This window comes from Protopterus annectens, chromosome 3.part0, assembly GCF_019279795.1.
Source record: "Protopterus annectens isolate FY-2018-M chromosome 3.part0, PAN1.0, whole genome shotgun sequence".
NCBI lineage: Eukaryota > Metazoa > Chordata > Ceratodontiformes > Protopteridae > Protopterus > Protopterus annectens.
The window spans coordinates 1609961612-1609981061 of record NC_056731.1 but is presented as its reverse complement, the minus strand read 5'-3'; the positions used below and the strand labels follow the sequence as shown (position 1 = coordinate 1609981061).

General features: G+C 41.3%; 1 protein-coding gene across 1 annotated transcript in view; it reads left to right on the top strand.

Annotated features, from left to right (window-relative positions):
- VPS13B (vacuolar protein sorting 13 homolog B) overlaps positions 1–19450 on the top strand; it is a 5424989-nt gene that overhangs the window by 4698669 nt on the left and 706870 nt on the right. The window contains exon 41 of the mRNA XM_044065647.1: positions 223–404. Coding sequence (XP_043921582.1) covers positions 223–404 — 182 coding nt within the window. The remainder of the gene's footprint in view (positions 1–222; positions 405–19450) is intronic.

Below are 19450 nucleotides of genomic sequence, written 5' to 3'. Positions count from 1 at the left end.
TTTTTCATACAGGCCATTTTTGTTCAGCATATGTTCTTCTATGCTGTATATGCCAGCAGATATGAGATAATTTTCTACTAGCACTTTATGAATATTTTTACATAAAGAAAAATAAATGGAGCTTGCTGTGCTTTGTGTGGATTCAGAGGACACAGTTAAGTATAACTGCATGGAGTTTGACTTAGAAACTCACTGTTATGTTTTTTCTTAAATCCTTTGCAGCTCAGAAAGTGAGTCTGGCTCACAGAGCATCTGCGATCAGCTAGTATCTCCAACTGCATTGGCTGCCTGCACTAGGGTGGACTCCTGCTTTGCCCCGTGGTTTGTACCTTCGTTGGGCATTTCAGTACACTTTGCACATGTAGAGCTCCATCTCTGCCATCATCTTGAACACCTGGGATTAGGTAAGCTTTATGATTCTACTGGCATACTGCCTAATGTTGAATAAGCGTTAAGCCATCAGTGCAACTTTACATGACATTTGGCTTTCATAGTTATTATCATTATTTCTAAGCAAATGTGAAGTCAAAAGTTAGACTCCATTCTGTAAGGGAAACACAGTGAGTTGCAGTTCATATTTTGAACTAGTGCAAATGAAACAAAATGAGTGTTAGTGGCTGACTAGTCTCACTCAATCATTCTTTCTTCAGTTGCTTGCTTAAGCCATTTTTAAACACCTTTATTGAATTATCACTTGTGACATAGTCAAGTTTACATTTATATAAAAGTAATCAAAACTGTATTAATAAGTTTATATTTACAAACATTATACGTCACATATATTGGTATATAACATAAGCAACATTACATAAATTATTCAATTCCTGCCTTTTTTTTTTAAAACAAGAAACATCACTTACGACATAGGCAATCATACATTTATATAAATGAAAACAATCCACACAGACACAAACCTAGTTGCAAGCATTTAGCATCCCAATCCATACTGACACACTCCCAGTTGCAAACATTGTAGATCACTTAAAATCTACCCAATCATTTTCAGTCAAACATTACATAGCTCATTTAAGTCCTGCTTCTTTTAAACCTCATTCCTCCCCTGTATGTATTATTCTCACAATTCCAATTTTTTGCTGTGTAGTTTGCTTTTGCTTAAGCCATTTTAAGTTTGTGGGATATCTGTACCCAATCCTGGCACTCAGTGGATGCAAGATAGAACCATTGCAGTACACACATGCAACATGTCTACCTACAGGTAGGTTGAAGATCCACAGTTTATCTGTGGTATTTTGGCATATCTTAAGGATGTGGAAGAAAACTGGTGAACCATTTGAAAAATGCATGCAGACACAGGGAAGACATGCACACTTTAAAACAGAAGCACCTCCCTGCTGAGAACCAAAGTGATGTACACAAATATATGATGACAGCAATGCTAATTACTGCACCTTTCTACTGCACGCACACTCTTAATTAATGTCATCATGTCAGAATGATGTGCATACTGTTTCCACACTGAATACTCTGACTCAAGTTCTAGTACTGTTGACCCTGCAGCACCATATGAGGGGGATGCTGTAGTTAAAGTGCTGTCTTTGCATGAGATCTCATGCTAGCTGAGATGGATATTAGAGATCATATGCCAGTTTTCATTAAGAGTAAGGGATTCCCTTAGTGACATGGCTAAATATTCTCATTCCTATTGAATGGCCTGCTTACAAAATAGGCCTACAAATTCCAAGGTAATTTAAATAGGAGTCTCCAGTGGTATGCTGTTTTTTTATGGTGACTCCACTTCAGGCTTGGAGACCCTAAACTATCTTGACAGTATATCTCTCACTTAGACTGGATTGACCTGTGCATCCAAGCTTCTACAACTTAATTCTAAAACATTTAACAACTGTTATTAGAATGTCTTCAAGTAAGTATAATTCATGCTTCCTGTTCAGCATTTAATAACTAAATACTTGCTGTAGCCTGTCTGTTTCTTTCTGCTAAGCTGAATGTCTTGGAGCAAATTCTATTCAGTGTGCTCTTGTATTTCAAAAAGTATTTTTTGGCAAGTTTAGCAGTAATGAACAAGAGTAATACAGGAAGCCACATTTTGCCATCTTTTAGAGGTATTCATTTTGTTTAGAAGACAGCATCTCAAAGTGTTTGTTATTATCATGTTTTTAACATAGTCAAAGCAGGTACTTCTACCATTGTTTAAGGGTATTCATTTTGTTTTGAAAAACACATTGCAAAGTGTTTGTCATCATCATGTTTTCAAAATAGTTTTGGCTAACATCAAAGATTGAAACATTACTAATTTCATGAACTTTAATTACACTTTGACTTAGGAATGGGGTCCATTCCTCTCATGGTTTTAGAAACCCCAAAACTTAAAGAAATTAAAAAAAAGGTTAACAGGAGTATTTAGTGCCATCTTTTAAGTGTATTCATTTTGTTTGGAAAACCACATCTCAAAAGTGTTTATCATAATTTTCTAAAAGTTTTTCCTGGTGATGGTCACAGCGGTAGCAAGCTGGGTGGACCAGGCTTCCCTATCCTTAGTAACTCAAACTCATTCTGTGGCATGATGCAAACCCTCCTTTTGTTGTTTAAGTGCCAGGGCTTCATTCCAAAGGGCTGTGCCTGGTAGTTTTCCTATGGACAGCATCCAAGGGCAAGGCACATTTTCTCAAGGTCCGCAAGCTGCCTCAGTCAACTTATGAAGGTATTCCAGATTGCTGAGTTCCTAGCAAGCATGGAAAATAAGCCAGGCATCCCCCCACCCACACCCCGAGGAGTCTAATTTGTGCTGCTTGTGTTGTGGTCTTATCCTTTCAATCACTATACAAAACACATGAGTATGGCTAAGGATGGGGAAAAGATTGGCTGATAAGGTGAGAGTTTCAGTGGTAGTCTTACCTCACACTTCACCCCCTCCATAGTTCAATGTAATTCCTGTAGTATTGCTGCTACTGCACCCATCCACTATTTCAGTACAAACCTCCTTTGTTCACTTCCACCTGTCTCATGTGAAGGAGTTTACATATGCTAGGGTCTTCCTCAATATATTTAAGCTCTTTTGCCTAATATAGTACTCCCTTTTCATCAACAGAGAGCAATTTATGGTTTTCAGGGGACAGTTGTGACGTATTATTTGGAGGTGATAATTTTCATCCCGAGTCATTCACACTCAGCAGCAAATCTTTCCAGTTCACAGTGGGGATCATAGCCATTTGAGGGCTAGGTGGCAGTACCATCTACAAAACACACAAGATGCAACCTGCATGTTTGTTTGGCTGCACTTTTGTAGTCTGACCCTAAAAATAAGAAAGAGGTGAGGAAGTAAACATCACCCTCGGTGGAGTTCTGTGCTCAGCTTTGGATATATTGGACTTGACATAGAAGATGAATTTACAATTTCCACTCTTCCAATATAGGATCAAATGGCATGTAGCAGTGGCTGTGGGAGCCTATACTGTTGTAGTACTTTCCACAATACATTCTGGAATGCATGTTCATAAGCCTTTCCCATGCCCAAAGAATATACATAAACCATGTTGGCAGACTCCCATCATGCCTGTAGTGTCTGTGCAAGGTCAAAGAGTTGATCTACTGTTCTTTGACCAGGATGAAATCCACATTGTTCATACTGTGTCAGAGAGGCTTGACTGTTGAACAAAGTCTGCTTGCTAGCATGCGGACACACTTTTCTAGGGAGGCTGTGAATGCAAAACCTCTGTAATCAGAATAATCTCCTCTGTCCCTTTTTGAAAGTGGGTTTTGCTGCCAGTTTGTCAGTCAAGAGGTACAGTCCCTACATTCTATGCAGCATAGAAAAGGCATATTAACCACAACACCCTGGCAGTGAGCAGCACCTTCAGCAATTCCAGCCAGAGCTTGTCCATTCCACCAGTCATGTCACACAGAAGTATTTACTGCAGTGACCTTATCTACCAAAACTTGATAGCACTTAAGAATCTGGATCTAGCACTGTCCCTTCTTTGCAGGGCATTTCCACCACATTCGGGAGTGCATTAGAGAGTTCATTCAGTCTCTCAACCGTATCCCAGGTCAAAGTCAGCTTTTCTCCAACTTTGCTGAGAGCACCCTGGTAGTATTGTGACTCACTGGATGGTTTGTATGCAAAATTTGGCAAAACATCTTTTAGGATGACCACACTTAGACCTTCACTTCAGTGAGTTCCATAGCTGTTGTTTTCCTGGCCCTGTTGTTCCTGTTTGTCAGATCCTGAGTCTCCACCCCACTAACATTGCTTGGAGGGCCTTTGTCTTTAACCCAGTAGCTTCCACGCTGCTGATGTCCACTGTGGCAAGCACTGGTTATCATTTGTCCACACCTCCTTGGCACTGCCTCAACTTTTGAAGTCTTGAACAAGTTACATTCAGATTCCACATTCCTTCTCTTCCCAAGTGAATGGGAGAGACTTTCCTAGAGCTAAGAGTTTAACTCATCTTGCACACGAGATGTTACCAAGACACCTGCCCTACATTCTTGAGTTTCCTTGGTCTGAACAGCTGCTGACCCAGTCATTTGATCAAACTCACCACTGGCTGGTGACCATTTGACAGCTCAGATCCTCTCTTCGCTGAGTGTCCAAAACACGAGGCCTCAGGACTGATGTCATGAGTGCAGAGTTGATCAGTGGCCTGCTTTCAAAAATGCTGCAGTATCAAGAGCACTTATGAGCATCCTTTAGTTTGAATATGATGTTATGGGCAGTCCATGATTGGGACAGGTGTCCAGAAGCAGTTTACCACCGTGGTTTAGATTAGACAGGCTGCTTCACCTAGTCAAGCCTTTCGGGTATCTCCATCATTTTCCACGTGGTCTTTGGAGTCTCCCAGCAGAACCACAGTATCTGTTTGCATGTAGTACCCTATCAAGCACAGCACTCAGAGTCTGTAAGAAGGCTTAGTACTCCCAACTAGCTCTTAAAAATACTCCAAATAGCTGTTAGAGCTTATCTACAAATAATCAAAAGAAATATCTATTCTGAAGTTGAAACATGCAATGGAGCAGTTAATATCATAAACTTAAATGAACAGTACCCAGACAGGAACTTGTGAATATTCCCACACCCACTCAGTGCTGCTGTTGAGGGCCAACTGCAGATTGGAGGGAGGGACGGGGAAGCCCCACCTCTGTTCAAGATGTCTGGTTCCAGAACCAGTGCTTTATAGAGATGTAAGACCATCTAAGTGTACTTTTGAAATACCTGTGCAAGTTCTGGCTTATTTCTCAGTAGTGAAGTGACATTCCACATCTGAAAAGCCTATTTCCATTGTAGCTGTCTATTCTAGCTTAATCCAGCGTGTTGCAGCTTGCCATCTTGACTGTCACTGCCCTTACACCATTGTTTGTCTTGTTGTTGTGACTCCATGAGGCAATTCCGTTCCAGCAGACTACATGGGTCACCCAGCCATCAGGCACTCACTGCTGAACATCACCCAGAGTTGGTTCCCAGCATCCACAGTCTGGGCAACGTTCTTAAAATTTTAACTGAGTTATCAGTGGAGTTATCATTGATTGCTTTTTGTCTGGCCCCTCCTGTCAGACCATTTTGCCAAAGTTGATCTTACCAGGAGTAAACAAAATCTCCAAAGACCACAGTTTTAAGGATCTCAAGGGCACACAAACCTCAGGAAGGTTGGCATATTTTGTATGCAAGAGACCAGATGGAAGGGGAGCAAGGCTAGGTGTATTGGAGCTGTGTTCATATTGTTTTATCATGGTGTGGATGGGAGGAGAAATGGTGTGGGGGGGTTATACTGAAGGAACAGTATTCTAAGAGTGTTTTGGAGGTGAAAAGATTTTCGGATAGAGTGATGTTTATGAAGCTGGAAATTGATGGTGTAATGATGAATATTGTTGGTGCATACGCTCCACAAGCTGGGTGTGTGATGGATGAGAAAAATTTTGGAGTGAGTTGGATGAAGTGGTGATGACTGTACCCAAGGGTGAGAGACTGGTGATTGGAGCAGATTTCAATGGGCATGTTGGTGAATGGAACAGAGGGGATGAGGAAGTGATGGGTAGGTATGGTGTTAAGCAAAGGAATGCAGAAGGTCAGATGGCAGTGGATTTTGTGAAAAGGATGGACGTGGCTGTGGTGAATACGTGTTTTAACAAGAAGGAGGAGCATAGGGTGACATACAAGAGTGGAGGAAGATGCACACAGGTGGATTATATCTTATGTAGAAGGACCAGTGTGAAGGAGATTGGAGACTGTAAAGTGGTGGCAGGGGAAAGTGTAGTTAGGCAGCATAGGATGGTGGTTTGTAGGATGACATTGGTGATCAAGAATAGGAGGATGACTACGAGGACAGCACCAAGGATCAAATGGTGGAAACTGAAAAATGGTAATTGTGAGGTGGAGTTCAGGGAAGACTTAAGACGGACACTGGGTGGTAGTAAAGAGTTACCGAATAGCTGGGTAACTACAGCAGAGCTAATAAGAGAGATGGCTAGAAAGGTGCTTGATGTGACATCTGGAAAGAGGAAGGAGGACAAGGAGACCTGGTGGTGGAATGAAGAAGTACAGGAGAGTATACAGAGAAAGAGGTTGGCGAAGAAAAAATGGGATTGTCAGAGAGATGAAGAAAGTAGACAAGAGTATAAGGAGATGAGGTGCATGGCAAAGAGAGAGACGGCGAAGGCTAAGGATAAGGCGTATGAAGAGTTGTATGAAAGGTTGGACACTAAGGAGGGAAAAAAGGACCTGTACCGATTGGCTAGACAGAGGGACCGAGCAGCAGGTAAAGGTGATAAAGGATAATGAGGGAAATGTACTCACAAGTGTGGAGGGTTTGTTGAGCAGATGGAAAGAGTACTTTGAGGGGCTGATGAATGAAGAGAATGAGAGGGAGAGAAGGTTGGATGATATGTGGATAGTGAATCATAAAGTGCAGTGGATTAGCAAGGAGGAAGTAAGGATAGCTATGAAGAGGATGAAAAATGGAAAGGCTGTTGGTCCAGATGACATACCTGTGGAAGCATGGAGGTTTTTAGGTGAAATGGCAGTGGAGTTTTTAACTAGATTGTTTAATGAAATCTTGGAAATTGTGAGGATGCCTGAGGAATGGAGGAAAAAGTGTTTTGGTGCCAATTTTAAGAATAAGGGTGATGTGCAGAGCTGTACTAACTACATAGGGATTAAATTGATCAGTCACAGCATGAAGTTATGGGAAAGAGTAGTAGCTAGGTTAAGAAGGGGAGGTGATGATTAGTGATCAGCAGTATGGTTTCATGCCAGGAAAGAGCACTTCAGATGCGATGTTTGCTCTGAGAGTGTTAATGGAGAAGTACAGAGAAGGTCAGAAGGAGTTGCATTGTGTCTTTGTGGACTTAGAGAAAGCATATGACAGGGTGCCTAGAGTGGAGTTGTGGTGTATGAGGAAGTCAGGAGTGTCAGAGAAATATGTAAGAGTGGTACAGGATATGTACGGGGATAGTGTGACAGCGGTGAGAGTGACGGATGCATTTAAGGTGGAGGTGGGATTACATCAAGGATCAGCTCTGAGCCCTTTCTTATTTGCAATGGTGATGGGCAGGTTGACAGACAAGATCAGACAGGAGTCCCCGTGGACTATGATGTTTGCAGATGACATTGTGATCTGTAGTGAGAGTAGGGAACAAGTGTAGATATGCTCTAGAGAGAAGAGGAATGAAAGTCAGCAGGTCTAAGACAGAATATGTGTGTGTGAATGAGAGGGAGGATAGAGGAATGGTGAGGATGCAGGGAGTAGAGGTGGCGAAGGTGGATGAGTTTAAATACTTGGGATCAACAGTTCGGAGTAATGGTGAGTGTGGAAGAGAGGTGAAGAAGAGAGTACAGGCAGGATGGAGAGGGTGGAGAAGAGTGTCATGAGTGATTTGTGACAGACGAGTACCAGTAAGAGTGAAAGGGAAGGTCTACAAGAGGGTAGTGAGACCGGCTATGTTATATGGGTTGGAGACAGTGGCATTGACAAAAAGGCAGGAGTCAGAGCTTGACGTGGCAGAGCTGAAGATGTTAAGATTTGCACTGGATGTGACGAGGATGGACAGGATTAGGAATAAGTATATTAGAGGAGCCCAGGTTGGAAGGTTTGGAGACAAAGCCAGAGAGGCAAGATTACGCTGGTATGGACATGTGCTGAGGAGGGATGCAGAGTATATTGGGAAAAAGATGCTAAGGATGAAGCTGCCAGGTAACAGGAAAAGAGGGAGGCCTAAGATAAGGTTTATCGATGTTTTGAGAGAGGACATGCAGGTGATTGGTGTGACAGAGCAAGATGCAGAGGACAGGAAGAAATGGAAACAGTTGATCCACTGTGGCGACCCCTAACGGGTGCAGCTGAAAGAAGAAAAAGAAGGGCACACAAACCTCTCTCTCATGATAAGATCAAGATTCCAGGAGGGGACCAGAATGTTAGCTAAGCATATTTTAGTGAACAAAAGCTACTGTCTTGTGGTATCTTCAATGTTCGTATCATCATCCTCCTTATTGAGGTCATTAGTACCCTTCATCCTTGCTAGTTAAGAATAATGTTAAATGTATAGTAAGTAAATGTCCCTGCAAGATAAAGAAGGGAAGTTAAAACAGATGTGTCTGCCTTTGGCGCAACCACTCTTTCTGTATGGCATAGAAACCTGGGCATTTTTTATTTATCTATTATTTATTTATTTCCATTTGTTTACCTGGAAAGTCCAACTGGGCCTAAAATAGCCCATTTTCAGCAGAAGCCCTGGGAGAAAAGCTCTACGGTGATACAATGTAGTAACAGAACAATATTTGTGTAAGATACATAATGTGGATAGTACAATATTTATATAGGATACAACGTAAGGTATCGCACCTGAGGTACATATTGTAGAGGACAGTCGAGGATTAAAGAGTACAAAGTTGGGATAAGGATATACCATAAAAAACGTTAAGACAAATAGAAAGTTCATGGGCTAGGTATGCAGTTGTTTAATGAGATAGAAAAATGTAGGAAAAGGATTGTTGGGTATGGGGATTTGTCAGGTGAGAAGTGTAGTGAGAAAAAGGTAAAGGGTAAGAGAAGTCTAACTGTTTAGTGCAGCTAACCAAGTTTAGTGCTAGAGCAAAGCCAGTTTTTATTGAGATGTTCCCTCAGCAGTTTGAATTTGGAAGTATTACTAGTGTTGAGGATATTTTGAGGTAAGTTGTTCCAAGCTTTGGCTAGTTTGTGTGAATACAGGGCATCTCCATAGCAATTATTTGACTTAGTGACTTTCAGAAGCAGTTTATTTCATGACCTTAATGGTTTACTGCAAGTGTAAGGCTGTACAAGGCTGCTGATATATCTGGGTGATAAAGGGTAGAATATGTTAAAACTAGTTGGTTAAAGGTTAAGAGGTTGGGAAATTCCATTCAGTTAAGTTAGTATAGAACTTTGTGATGAGTTCTTGCAGGTTGATTGGCAGCACATCTTTATAACAGCATGATTCTAGTTTGTTTAAGTCACATTTTCTTAAGTCAGTGAAAATGGGAGAGAGATATAAGAGGGTTTAAAGAAGGTGGGTTCTGCAGATTGCCTGTCTGGTAGAATCAGTTAGGAAATGCTTTGTTCTGTATAGGTATCCAAGTTTAAAATGGACTTTCTTGATAGCTAGGGCTAATTATTTGAGGTCATTGTCAATAGTGAGCCCTAGAAGTTTTATGTGATCTACTGGTTGGATAATGGTGTTATTAGATGAATAAATGGTGAAAGTACTAGGGTCAATAGTTTTTTTTGCTACAGGAGAAAGAGCATTAGTTTTATTTTAGAAGGGTTAAGAATCAATTGTATGTACTTTTGTCTGCATGTATGATTTGGCAAAATTTTACGCCGGATGCCCTTCCTGATGCAACCCTCCCCATTTATCCGGGCTTGGGACTGGCACAAAGAAATGAGCAGGGAACAGGTAGAGGAGACCATAGAGAGGTGGAGATATGCTCTAGAGCAGGCATGGGCAAACTACGGCCCGGGGGCCACATGCGGCCCTTTCAACGTTTTGATTCGGCCCGCCAAACTTCAAAAAATTTAATAAATTAACCTTGTTAATGTTTTATTTCCCCTGCAATTCTGATGTTTCCTCACTAGATGGCACACTCTAGATATATTGGCTTTGTTGAGGTGAAGCGTAGGCCTATTACTCCACGTTTGCACTTTACCCTTTGACCCACTGCCCCTCTATGAAGATGAGCGGACCCAAGAAAAGGAAAGTGGACAGAGAATGTCGAGTGTTCAATAAGGAGTGGACAACTAAATATTTTTTCACTGAACACCGATCATCTGCTGTTTGCCTGATATGCCAAGAAACTGTGGCAGTTTTTAAAGAGTATAATATTAGCCGTCACTTTGCCACAAAGCACGCTAATTATGCTAGCAAGCTCTCAATGAAAGAACGGGAAGCTGCTGCTGAGAAGGTGGCAGCTAATTTGAAGGCTCAGCAAAGTTTTTTTCACCGTCAAACTGCCATTCAAGAGTCAAGTACCAAGGCCAGTTTTATGCTTTCATTCAAAATAGCAAAGGCCAGCAAACCACTGTCTGAGGGTGAGTTTTTAAAAGAATGTATGGTAGAGACAGCAGGTATTTTGTGCCCGGAGACCAAAGACAAATTTGAGAAAATCAGTTTATCACGGCGGACAGTGACTCGCCGTGTGGAACTAATAGATGAAGATATCACCAGCAGATTAAACAAAAAGGCGAAGTCATTCACTTTTTAGTCTCTAGCACTGGATGAAAGCAACAATGTCAAAGACACTGCTCAGCTCCTCATTTTTATCCGAGGAATCAACGAAACGTTTGAAATAACGGAGGAGTTTTTGACAATGGAGTCTCTGAAAGGACAAACACGGGGAGAGGACTTGTTTGAACGGGTGTCTGCTGCCATCGAAAACATGAAGCTTCCCTGGAGTAAGCTTGTTAACGTCACCACAGATGGATCTCCGAATTTAATGGGAAAAAACATTGGCCTGCTGAGGAGAATCCAGAATAAAGTGAAAGATGAAAACCCTGACCAGGATGTCATTTTCCTCCACTGCATCATCCACCAGGAATCTCTATGTAAATCGGTGTTACAGCTGAATCATGTTGTGAATCCTGTGGTGAAACTCGTCAACTTCATACACGCATGGGGACTTCAGCACCGTCAGTTCATTGCGTTCCTGGAGGAAACTGATGCGGATCACCAGGACCTGCTTTATCACTCCCGTGTCTGCTGGTTGAGTTTGGGCAAAGTGTTTCAGTGAGTGTGGGAGCTCAAAGAGGAGATTGGCGTGTTTTTGGAGTGGCAGGGGAAGACTGATGAATTTCCTGAGCTGAGCAACAAGAGCTGGATGTGTGACTTTGCGTTTGCTACGGACGTATTTTCACACTTGAATGAGCTCAACGTGAAACTGCAGGGGAAGGAGCAGTTTATGCATGACATGTACACAAATGTGAAAGCCTTCAAATCCAAGCTGGCTTTATTCTCCAGGCAGATTTTGAACAAGTCATTCACTCATTTTCCTAGACTAGCCACGCTGAAAGAGGCCGGAGCAAAAGTAAAGAAATACAGTGAGTCACTGGATGCACTGCACGGAGAATTCTGCCGTCGGTTTTTGGATTTCGACAAAATTGACAAGTCACTTCAGTTGGTGGCCTTTCCTCTGTCACAAGACCCCGAAACAGCTCCAGAGGAGCTTCAGCTCGAACTGATCGACCTTCAGTCCGACTCTGCCTTAAAAGAGAAGTTCAGCTCTCTGAAACTAAATGACTTCTATGCTTCACTCAATGATGCCGCGTTTCCAAATCTAAGGCGAAAAGCGCAGATGATGTTGGCTTTGTTCGGCTCTACCTTTGTGTGTGAACAGAACTTCAGCGTCATGAACATCAACAATGCCAGCCACAGATCCAAGTTAACAGACCTACACCTCAGATCCATCCTGAGAATCGCCACAACAAAACTAACTCCAGACTTTGATGCGCTGGCTAAAAAAGGAGACCAACAACACTGCTCCCATTAAAATGTGTGTGTCTCCGTGATATGCACATTGTTAAAATAAACAGTGCGCGCAGATCAAATATAACGCTTCACAGACTGACTTGCTGCAACTGTTTCGTCCTTGCACTGGTCGTTGTTGACTTTTGGCACCGGGGAAACAAATTGAATAAAAGGAACAGGACAAGTACATCTGCATCTCCTACCGTTTTTGAAAAAAAAGACAGTCAGGAGGAGAGTGATGGTGATATCCTGAAGGATAACAGAACTTTCAATGCTTTAAAATAAAATGATCATTTATTTGATTTTCAGTGTTTAAAGACTCATTTTGAAGTCAGAGATTTTATTGTAATGCTTTTCTTCATTTTCTTTGGAAATTAAAGCACATGTTTTCTCCATATCCCAAGATGTGTATTTTTCCCCCAATGAGGTGATGTTTTCAAAGCATGCCATCTAACTTCTCCTGTTCCGGCCCCTTTGTCAAATGTTAGAACTCAATGTGGCCCACGAATCAAAAAGTTTGCCCACCCCTGCTCTAGAGAGAAGAGGAATGAAGGTCAGCAGGACTAAGACAGAATATATGCATGTGAATGAGAGGGAGGATAGAGGAATGGTGAGGATGCAGGGAGTAGAAGTGGCGAAGGTGGATGAGTTTAAATACTTGGGATCAACAATTCAGAGTAATGGTGAGTGTGGAAGAAAGATGAAGAGAGTACAGGCAGGATGGAGTGGATGGAGAAGAGTGTCAGGAGTGATTTGTGACAGACGAGTACCAGTAAGAGTGAAAGGAAAGGTCTACAAGAGGGTAGTTAAACCAGCTATGTTATATGGGTTGGAGGCAGTGGCATTGACAAAAAGGCAGGAGTCAGAGCTTGACGTGGCAGAGTTGAAGATGTTAAGATTTGCACTGGGTGTGACGAGGATGGACAGGATTAGGAATAAGTATATTAGAGGGTCAGCCCAGGTTGGAAGGTTTGGAGACAAAGCCAGAGAGGCAAGATTACGTTGGTTTGGACATGTGCTGAGGAGGGATGCAGAGTATATTGGGAAAACAATGCTAAGGATGAAGCTGCCAGGTAACAGGAAAAGAGGAAGGCCTAAGATAAGGTTTATGGATGTGGTGAGAGTGGACATGCAGATGGTTGGTGTGACAGAGCAAGATGCTGAGGACAGGAAGACATGGAAACAGTTGATCTGCTGTGGTGACCCCTGACGGGAGCAACTGAAAGAAGTAGAAGAATTTGTGATTTAACTGCCTGTTCATGGTTACTTAGTCAGCTAATGAACCAGGTAAGGGTTGATGGAACGAGGTTCAGGGAGGCTAACTCATCAGTAGATTGTTGGTGGAAAACTGTATCAAAGTCTTTGGAAAGGTCGAGGAATATTGAGGAGGTGAGTAAACCATTGTTCCTGTATTGGTTGACTGAGTTAATGAAACTAATGGGCTGCTGTTGTAGAGTGTTTAGATGGGAAACCATGTTGGGTGGGGGATATAAGGTTGTTTTTCAGGAGATGGTTGAGAAATTGGGTGTGGATGCATTTTTCCAGAATTTTTGCTGTAGGAGAGAGGATGGAAATGGGTCTATAGTTAGAAAAATCAGTGGAGGTACTGCCTTTATGAAGAGAGATTACATGGACACTTTCCATAGGGAAGGCACGTATTGTTCGGTGATGGACCGATTTATAAGTATAGTTATGGAGTAAGCAATGATACCTGCAGCCAGTTTGAGGTATTCATTGGGCAGTCGATCAGCACCAGTGGAAGAGTGTGTAAGTTTGGATCAGAGTTCTTTATGTGGTGAGTTTTTATGGGGTGAATGTGGAAGGAATCAGGATTTTTCTGATGTTATGGGTATTGATAGATGAGAATTGTTATTTTTTTTTACTTATGATAGTATGGAGTTAACAAAGGGATTGTTAAATTGGATGGCTATGTTGTCAGAGCAGTCAGTTTTAGTTGGACTTGGGATAGTGGCTTGACCGGGTTTGAGCAGTTCGTTTATAGCTACCCAGAATTTTTTTGAAATATGTTGATGCTGTTTTTGGATTGTTGTATAGTATTGTTTTTTGACATTTTTATTTATTTATTTATTTATTTTTTGCTAGATTATGAAGTTGCAAGTAGTTCTGAAGGGTAGTTAAGTTCTTACGGTGGTTATGCCATGCTTTGTCTCTTTACTTGAGGAGCTTTTTTATGGCTGAAGATAGCCAGGGAATGTGTCTAGTTTTTATGAGTTTTCTCCTAAGGGGAGCTAGCCTGTTAAGGATGATGAGAAATTTATCACTGAAGTATTTAACTGGCATATCAAGGTGGAGATGTCTTAGGGGCAACCAGTTGATTTGTTGGAGGAGTGTTTTAAAAGTCTCAGGAGAAAAGTTAGTTTTGTTGCTTACTAACTTAATAGAGATGTCTGTAGGGGGGCAAGAGTGATATTTTATCAGATAGGTGGGAAGGTGGTCAATCAACCTGTCTGTAAGACAGTCCGAGTGGTAAGAGTTTGGATTCTTTTTGATGAGGACCCAGTGTAGGATAGATTTGGTGTATTTGCCAATCCTGGTTGGATTAAGAATTAACTGAGGGAAGCCATGGAGATTAATATAGTTTGAGGGGCTGTTACAGGAGAAAGTGTCCCCATCGAGATTAAAATCTCCCATTATAATAGTTTCTTGTCTTAATGTTGATGTGCACCTTCCTAGGAGGTCTTCCATAACAGATGGGTTGTTGCCTAGGAGAAGGTAGATGGCTATGAGAATAATATTTTGTTAGGGTTTATTTGGAGGTGGGTGACTAGCATTTCCATGTTTGATAGGACTGGGAGGAGCAAAAGTGAGCCTGAGTGGAGCAAGGGCGAACGGAGCTGGTTGGAGCAGGTAGGTGTGAGGAGCGTGCCAAAAAAAAACTGTCAATAATTTATTGAAAAGTTAACTAGAGAAGTATTATATAACAAGCCAGACAATGTAGCCAGTAACTAGTCTGACCATGGAAGGTTGAAGATAGTTTTAAATAAAAGGGGGGTTAGGCTGAGTTAAAAGGTAGTGTGCTGAATTTAAATAATGGAAGATGAGGGCATAAAGTGTTTAAGAACAAGAAAGGAGAAAAATATGCTTAGAGTGAAAGGACGGAATAGTGTTAACTGCAGGGGGCAGGGCAGTTAACGTGTACCTAGCACCCAGACAATAAGCTATAAATTTTGGAAAATAAAGTCCTACATGCTATACCAAGGAAAGATGGAAAGTAGGGGAGTTGATAGTTTACAGGGAAAGAGCAAGAGATAGGCTAAATGGTGTGGTGGTGTATGGGGAGCCGCTGTACCTATTTAGGATAGTGAACAATTTAATATCACTTTCAGAGCAGCTACATACTTCAGCAATCAGTACTGTTTGTAAGCTTTCAGGGCTTCTTATAATCCAAAAACTTCAATGCCATGTGTCCAGCAGCATCAGGCAGAGTTCAGTAAGTTGGCAAGTTTGGGACAAGGGCAGTAGCAAGATGGATAACAGCATGTGATAAAAGGGAGGGGAGAAGAGACAGGTTAAGTGGTGGTATTAACAACAAGAAAGAGAAAGGAAAGAATAAATAGTGTAGTACTTTAAGCAGTGTATGGCAGGAAATAGAAGCAGATGCAGAAAAAAATGAAAAGAGTAATTGGTAGGGGATATGTGTAGTGAAGAATATAAGAAAGCCAGGCAATAAAAAGATAAAGGAGGAAGAAAGGAGGCAAAAAGAAGGAAGGGGGTGATTAGTTAGTACATCAAAGGAGAGGCAAAAACAAAGAGTGTAAGTATGGGGAAAGTAATTAGAGAAGGAGGAGGAGAGATCAGAGAAGAAAAAATAAGTTGACAATCAGTTAAAAGTATGCAACCATTTACAGATGCATTCAGCTACAGATACGACCTCTACTAGGTTGCTTCTTTTAATTATCTAATTACTACCACCCATGAAACAGAAAATAATAATCTTCATATAGACATGATACACCAAGGGTTACCTGGCTTCTTAAACTCCATCAATAAAACAGATAGGTAGAATATTTTTAAAGAGCAAGTTGGCCTAGGCAGGCATTACATTCAGTAGAAATTGGAGCAGCACTTTTGTAAAGTTTGCAAGGGGAAAAAAAACGAAAACTATAACCATTAATGTTACAATGATACAAATCAAAAACAGTCTTATAAAACAAAATTAAAAAGAAGATTTCACTTGGCCTTCAGCAGTTATACAGGTTCGCAGTTGAAAATAAATCACAATATGGACTCAGGATTTCTTAACATCTAAAACTATATGTTTCTACACACTGTTGCATGTTTCCCTAGTTCTAAAATAATACTGTGATACTCTGTATAATTATACAAAACAGCTGGCTTTAAAATGGACTGGCTTTTGATAAACAAGACTGGATAATAAGATATTACAAAACCCTCAGCGCTGAATTAAAGACTCTTCAAAATGAAGTTTTTAGATGTTTTACCTTGAGCAGAAGCAGAGTGGCACTCGTACACCACCAACGGCTGTAGGTGAAGCAGGTATTGGAGGGGGGGGTGAGAAACAGGGCGCCAACCACCAGGTATGGCATTTTAAATGGCACAAGGCATCATGGGAGGGGGGAGAAGGAATAGAAAAATGATACGGGAGTATAGGGGAAAAAGCAAAGACAGAGGAAAAGTGCACCAGGTAGGTGTGAGGAGCATGCCAAAAATCTGTCAGTAATTTGTTGAAATGTTAACCACAGAAATGTTTTATAACAAGCCAGGCAATGTAGCCAGTATCTAGCCAGTAAGTAGTCTGAACATGAGAGGTTGAAGATAGTTTTAAGAAAAAGGAGGTTAGACTGAGTTAAAAGATAGTGTGCTGAATTTAAATAACTGAAGATGAGGACATAAAGCGTTGAAGAACAGCCTGCATTTAAATTGGAACCTGTGCACTGAGAGAGAGCCTTACAAGACTATCTGCAAATGTATAGAGTTGAGTATATTTTTCTGTATTATTCTGTATTATAGAGCTAAATTGTTGCTTAGATATCTGTTGTCTTACTGTTCTGCAAATATACAGAGATCAGTATATATTTTTCTGGTTTTATAATTTGCACTGTGATTCCTCACATCTCTGTTGAAACTGCCCCCCCCCCCTCCCTGTTCTTGGTTGTAGTTTAAATTTGGTGGCTTTTGCAGTGCCCGCCCCACTGTAGATTTGATCTAGTTCACTCCCCCAGTCCCATCTCTTTACCGCATTCTACCTAATAAACCCTTTCTGAACTTGCTTTTAGTCCTTTTTAATTTAATTACATTTTTTCAAACTGTGTGTGGACTAATATTGCTACATACTCAAGTGTGCCAGCTTGCACTGCATGTGAATTGTTTTTACTACTGTTTTTGCTACTTTTCTAAAAAAAAAAAAAAAAAAAAATTCTAAGCCTGTTTCCTACCTTTCCTGTAATTAGTGTTCCAGATACAGATTTGCTGTATCCAGGACTGTTTGTAAGCTTCTGAGCCCCCCAAGCCTTTCTGTGTTGGAGGGAAGCCTTCTAGCTTATCAGTGGGAGTGGTAAGCATTAGGTAACCTGTCTACCACATAAGGAGTGGTTCTGCCCCAGAATTTGTAGTTATTGGCTGTTTGGGCGGTCTTCCATCTCTCTCAACTTTCTGATTTGAAGGCCTGCATTTGCACTTGTTTCTGTCCTGTAACTCCTGGGCCCATCTCATTTGCTCACTCAAAAAAAAAAAAATGCATCTGCTTTTACTGTATTTGTGTTTCTTCCTACTTTATTTTGCTTTTGCGTCATCTTAATAGTACTCAATTGTATTTATTACTGCTTGGTGTAACTCATTCTAAGCCTTTTAGTTTAAGCACTTGGGCTTCAAACCAGTTGTTTTACATTAAGGTTTGTGGTCTGCACTGTAGTGGCAGAACAGGTAGCTTACATCCTTCTAAGTTGGGAACTGCTGATTGAGGGCTCAATGTCTGTTATTCTAAAAGTGTATTAATTCTGGTTTAAGCACTTGGGCTTCAGGCCAGTTATTTTACATTAAGAGGGTTCGTGGTCTGCACTCTTGTGGGAGGAGAGGCTGGACTCTGCCCTTCTGAGCTGGGAATTTCTGGTTAAAGGCTTACAGTGCCTGCATATTTGAACTGCTTCTTACTGAAATTGGTACACCTTGTTTGCTGTAGCATAGACTAGATCCAGGCCTGCTGAATCTAGCTTTGTTTGTATAACTTGAGCACTAATCCAGGCATTCTTTAAAGTATTCAATTGTATTTATTACTACTTGGTAGTAACTTGATTAAAGTGTAGCTATCATTCTAAGTCTTTTGGATTAAGCACTTGGGCTTCAGATCAGTTGTTTTACATTCGGAAAGTTTGTGGCCTGCACTGTGGTGGCAGGACAGGTAGCTTACATCCTTCTAAGTTGGAAACTGCTGATTGAGGGCTCAGTGTCTGTTATTCTAAAAGTGTATTAGTTCTGGTTTAAGCACTTGGGCTTCAGGCCAGTTATTTTACATTAAGAAGGTTCGTGGTCTGCACTCTTGTGGGAGGAGAGGCTGGACTCTGCCCTTCTGAGCTGGGAATTTCTGGTTAAAGGCTTATAGTGCCTGCATATTTGAACTGTTTCTTACTGAAATTGGTACACCTTATTTGCTGTAGCATAGACTAGATCCAGGCCTGCTGAATCTAGCTTTGTTTGTATGCTTGTTGTTTGTTTGCTTGTTATTTCCCTGAAACGCTAATTCCACCTAAAACGCGGCTTTTCAGCGCTTCTGTGGAATCCCTAGTGATATCTGCATTGCTTACTGTACTTATTTCCTTGTTTCACTTGAAAGAAAGTTACTGTTGTCGTTTTTGCATTTAAGTTACCTGTAACACATTGCATTTAAGTTACCTGGCACTTGCTCACTAAAGCAATTATATAAGTCAGCACTAAAAAATTAAAAGCACTACACCCTCACAAACTCCCCTTGAGTACCTTGTTCCTCATTGGCCCTTTTTTTCAATTATAAAGGAATTCCCAATACTATTCTAGCATGTCCAAAGGTCAGTTGTCAATCTCCTCTCTGGTCCAGCTGGTGAATCTGGGAATCTTGAGGCAGTGTTACAACTGCCTCATGTACACAGACAACCCTCTCCTCCTCCCAACAAATTCCAACACATGTGAGAGATGCAACCATAGAGCCAAACTGGAGGTTAAGCTCTCTCAACTTAGTACTGGCGTAACCAGTCAGGAGGAGAAGGAAACCACACTCAGTACAATTCCAGTCTCACACAGACCTACCACGATAGCAAACCAAACACATAAACACACAAAAACATACTCGGAGGCTCTAAATAAAAATCTGTCTAAGCAGCAGAGACCTCCAAAGCAGACATCCAAGCAACCACTACACCAAAATAAAACACGTGCAACACATAGCTCACAAAGCCAGTGTGCCGAACAGTCACAGCCCTTAAGGCTAAACAACACACCTGATACACTTGTAATAGGCGACTCTATCGTCAGGCACACTGACGTCCCG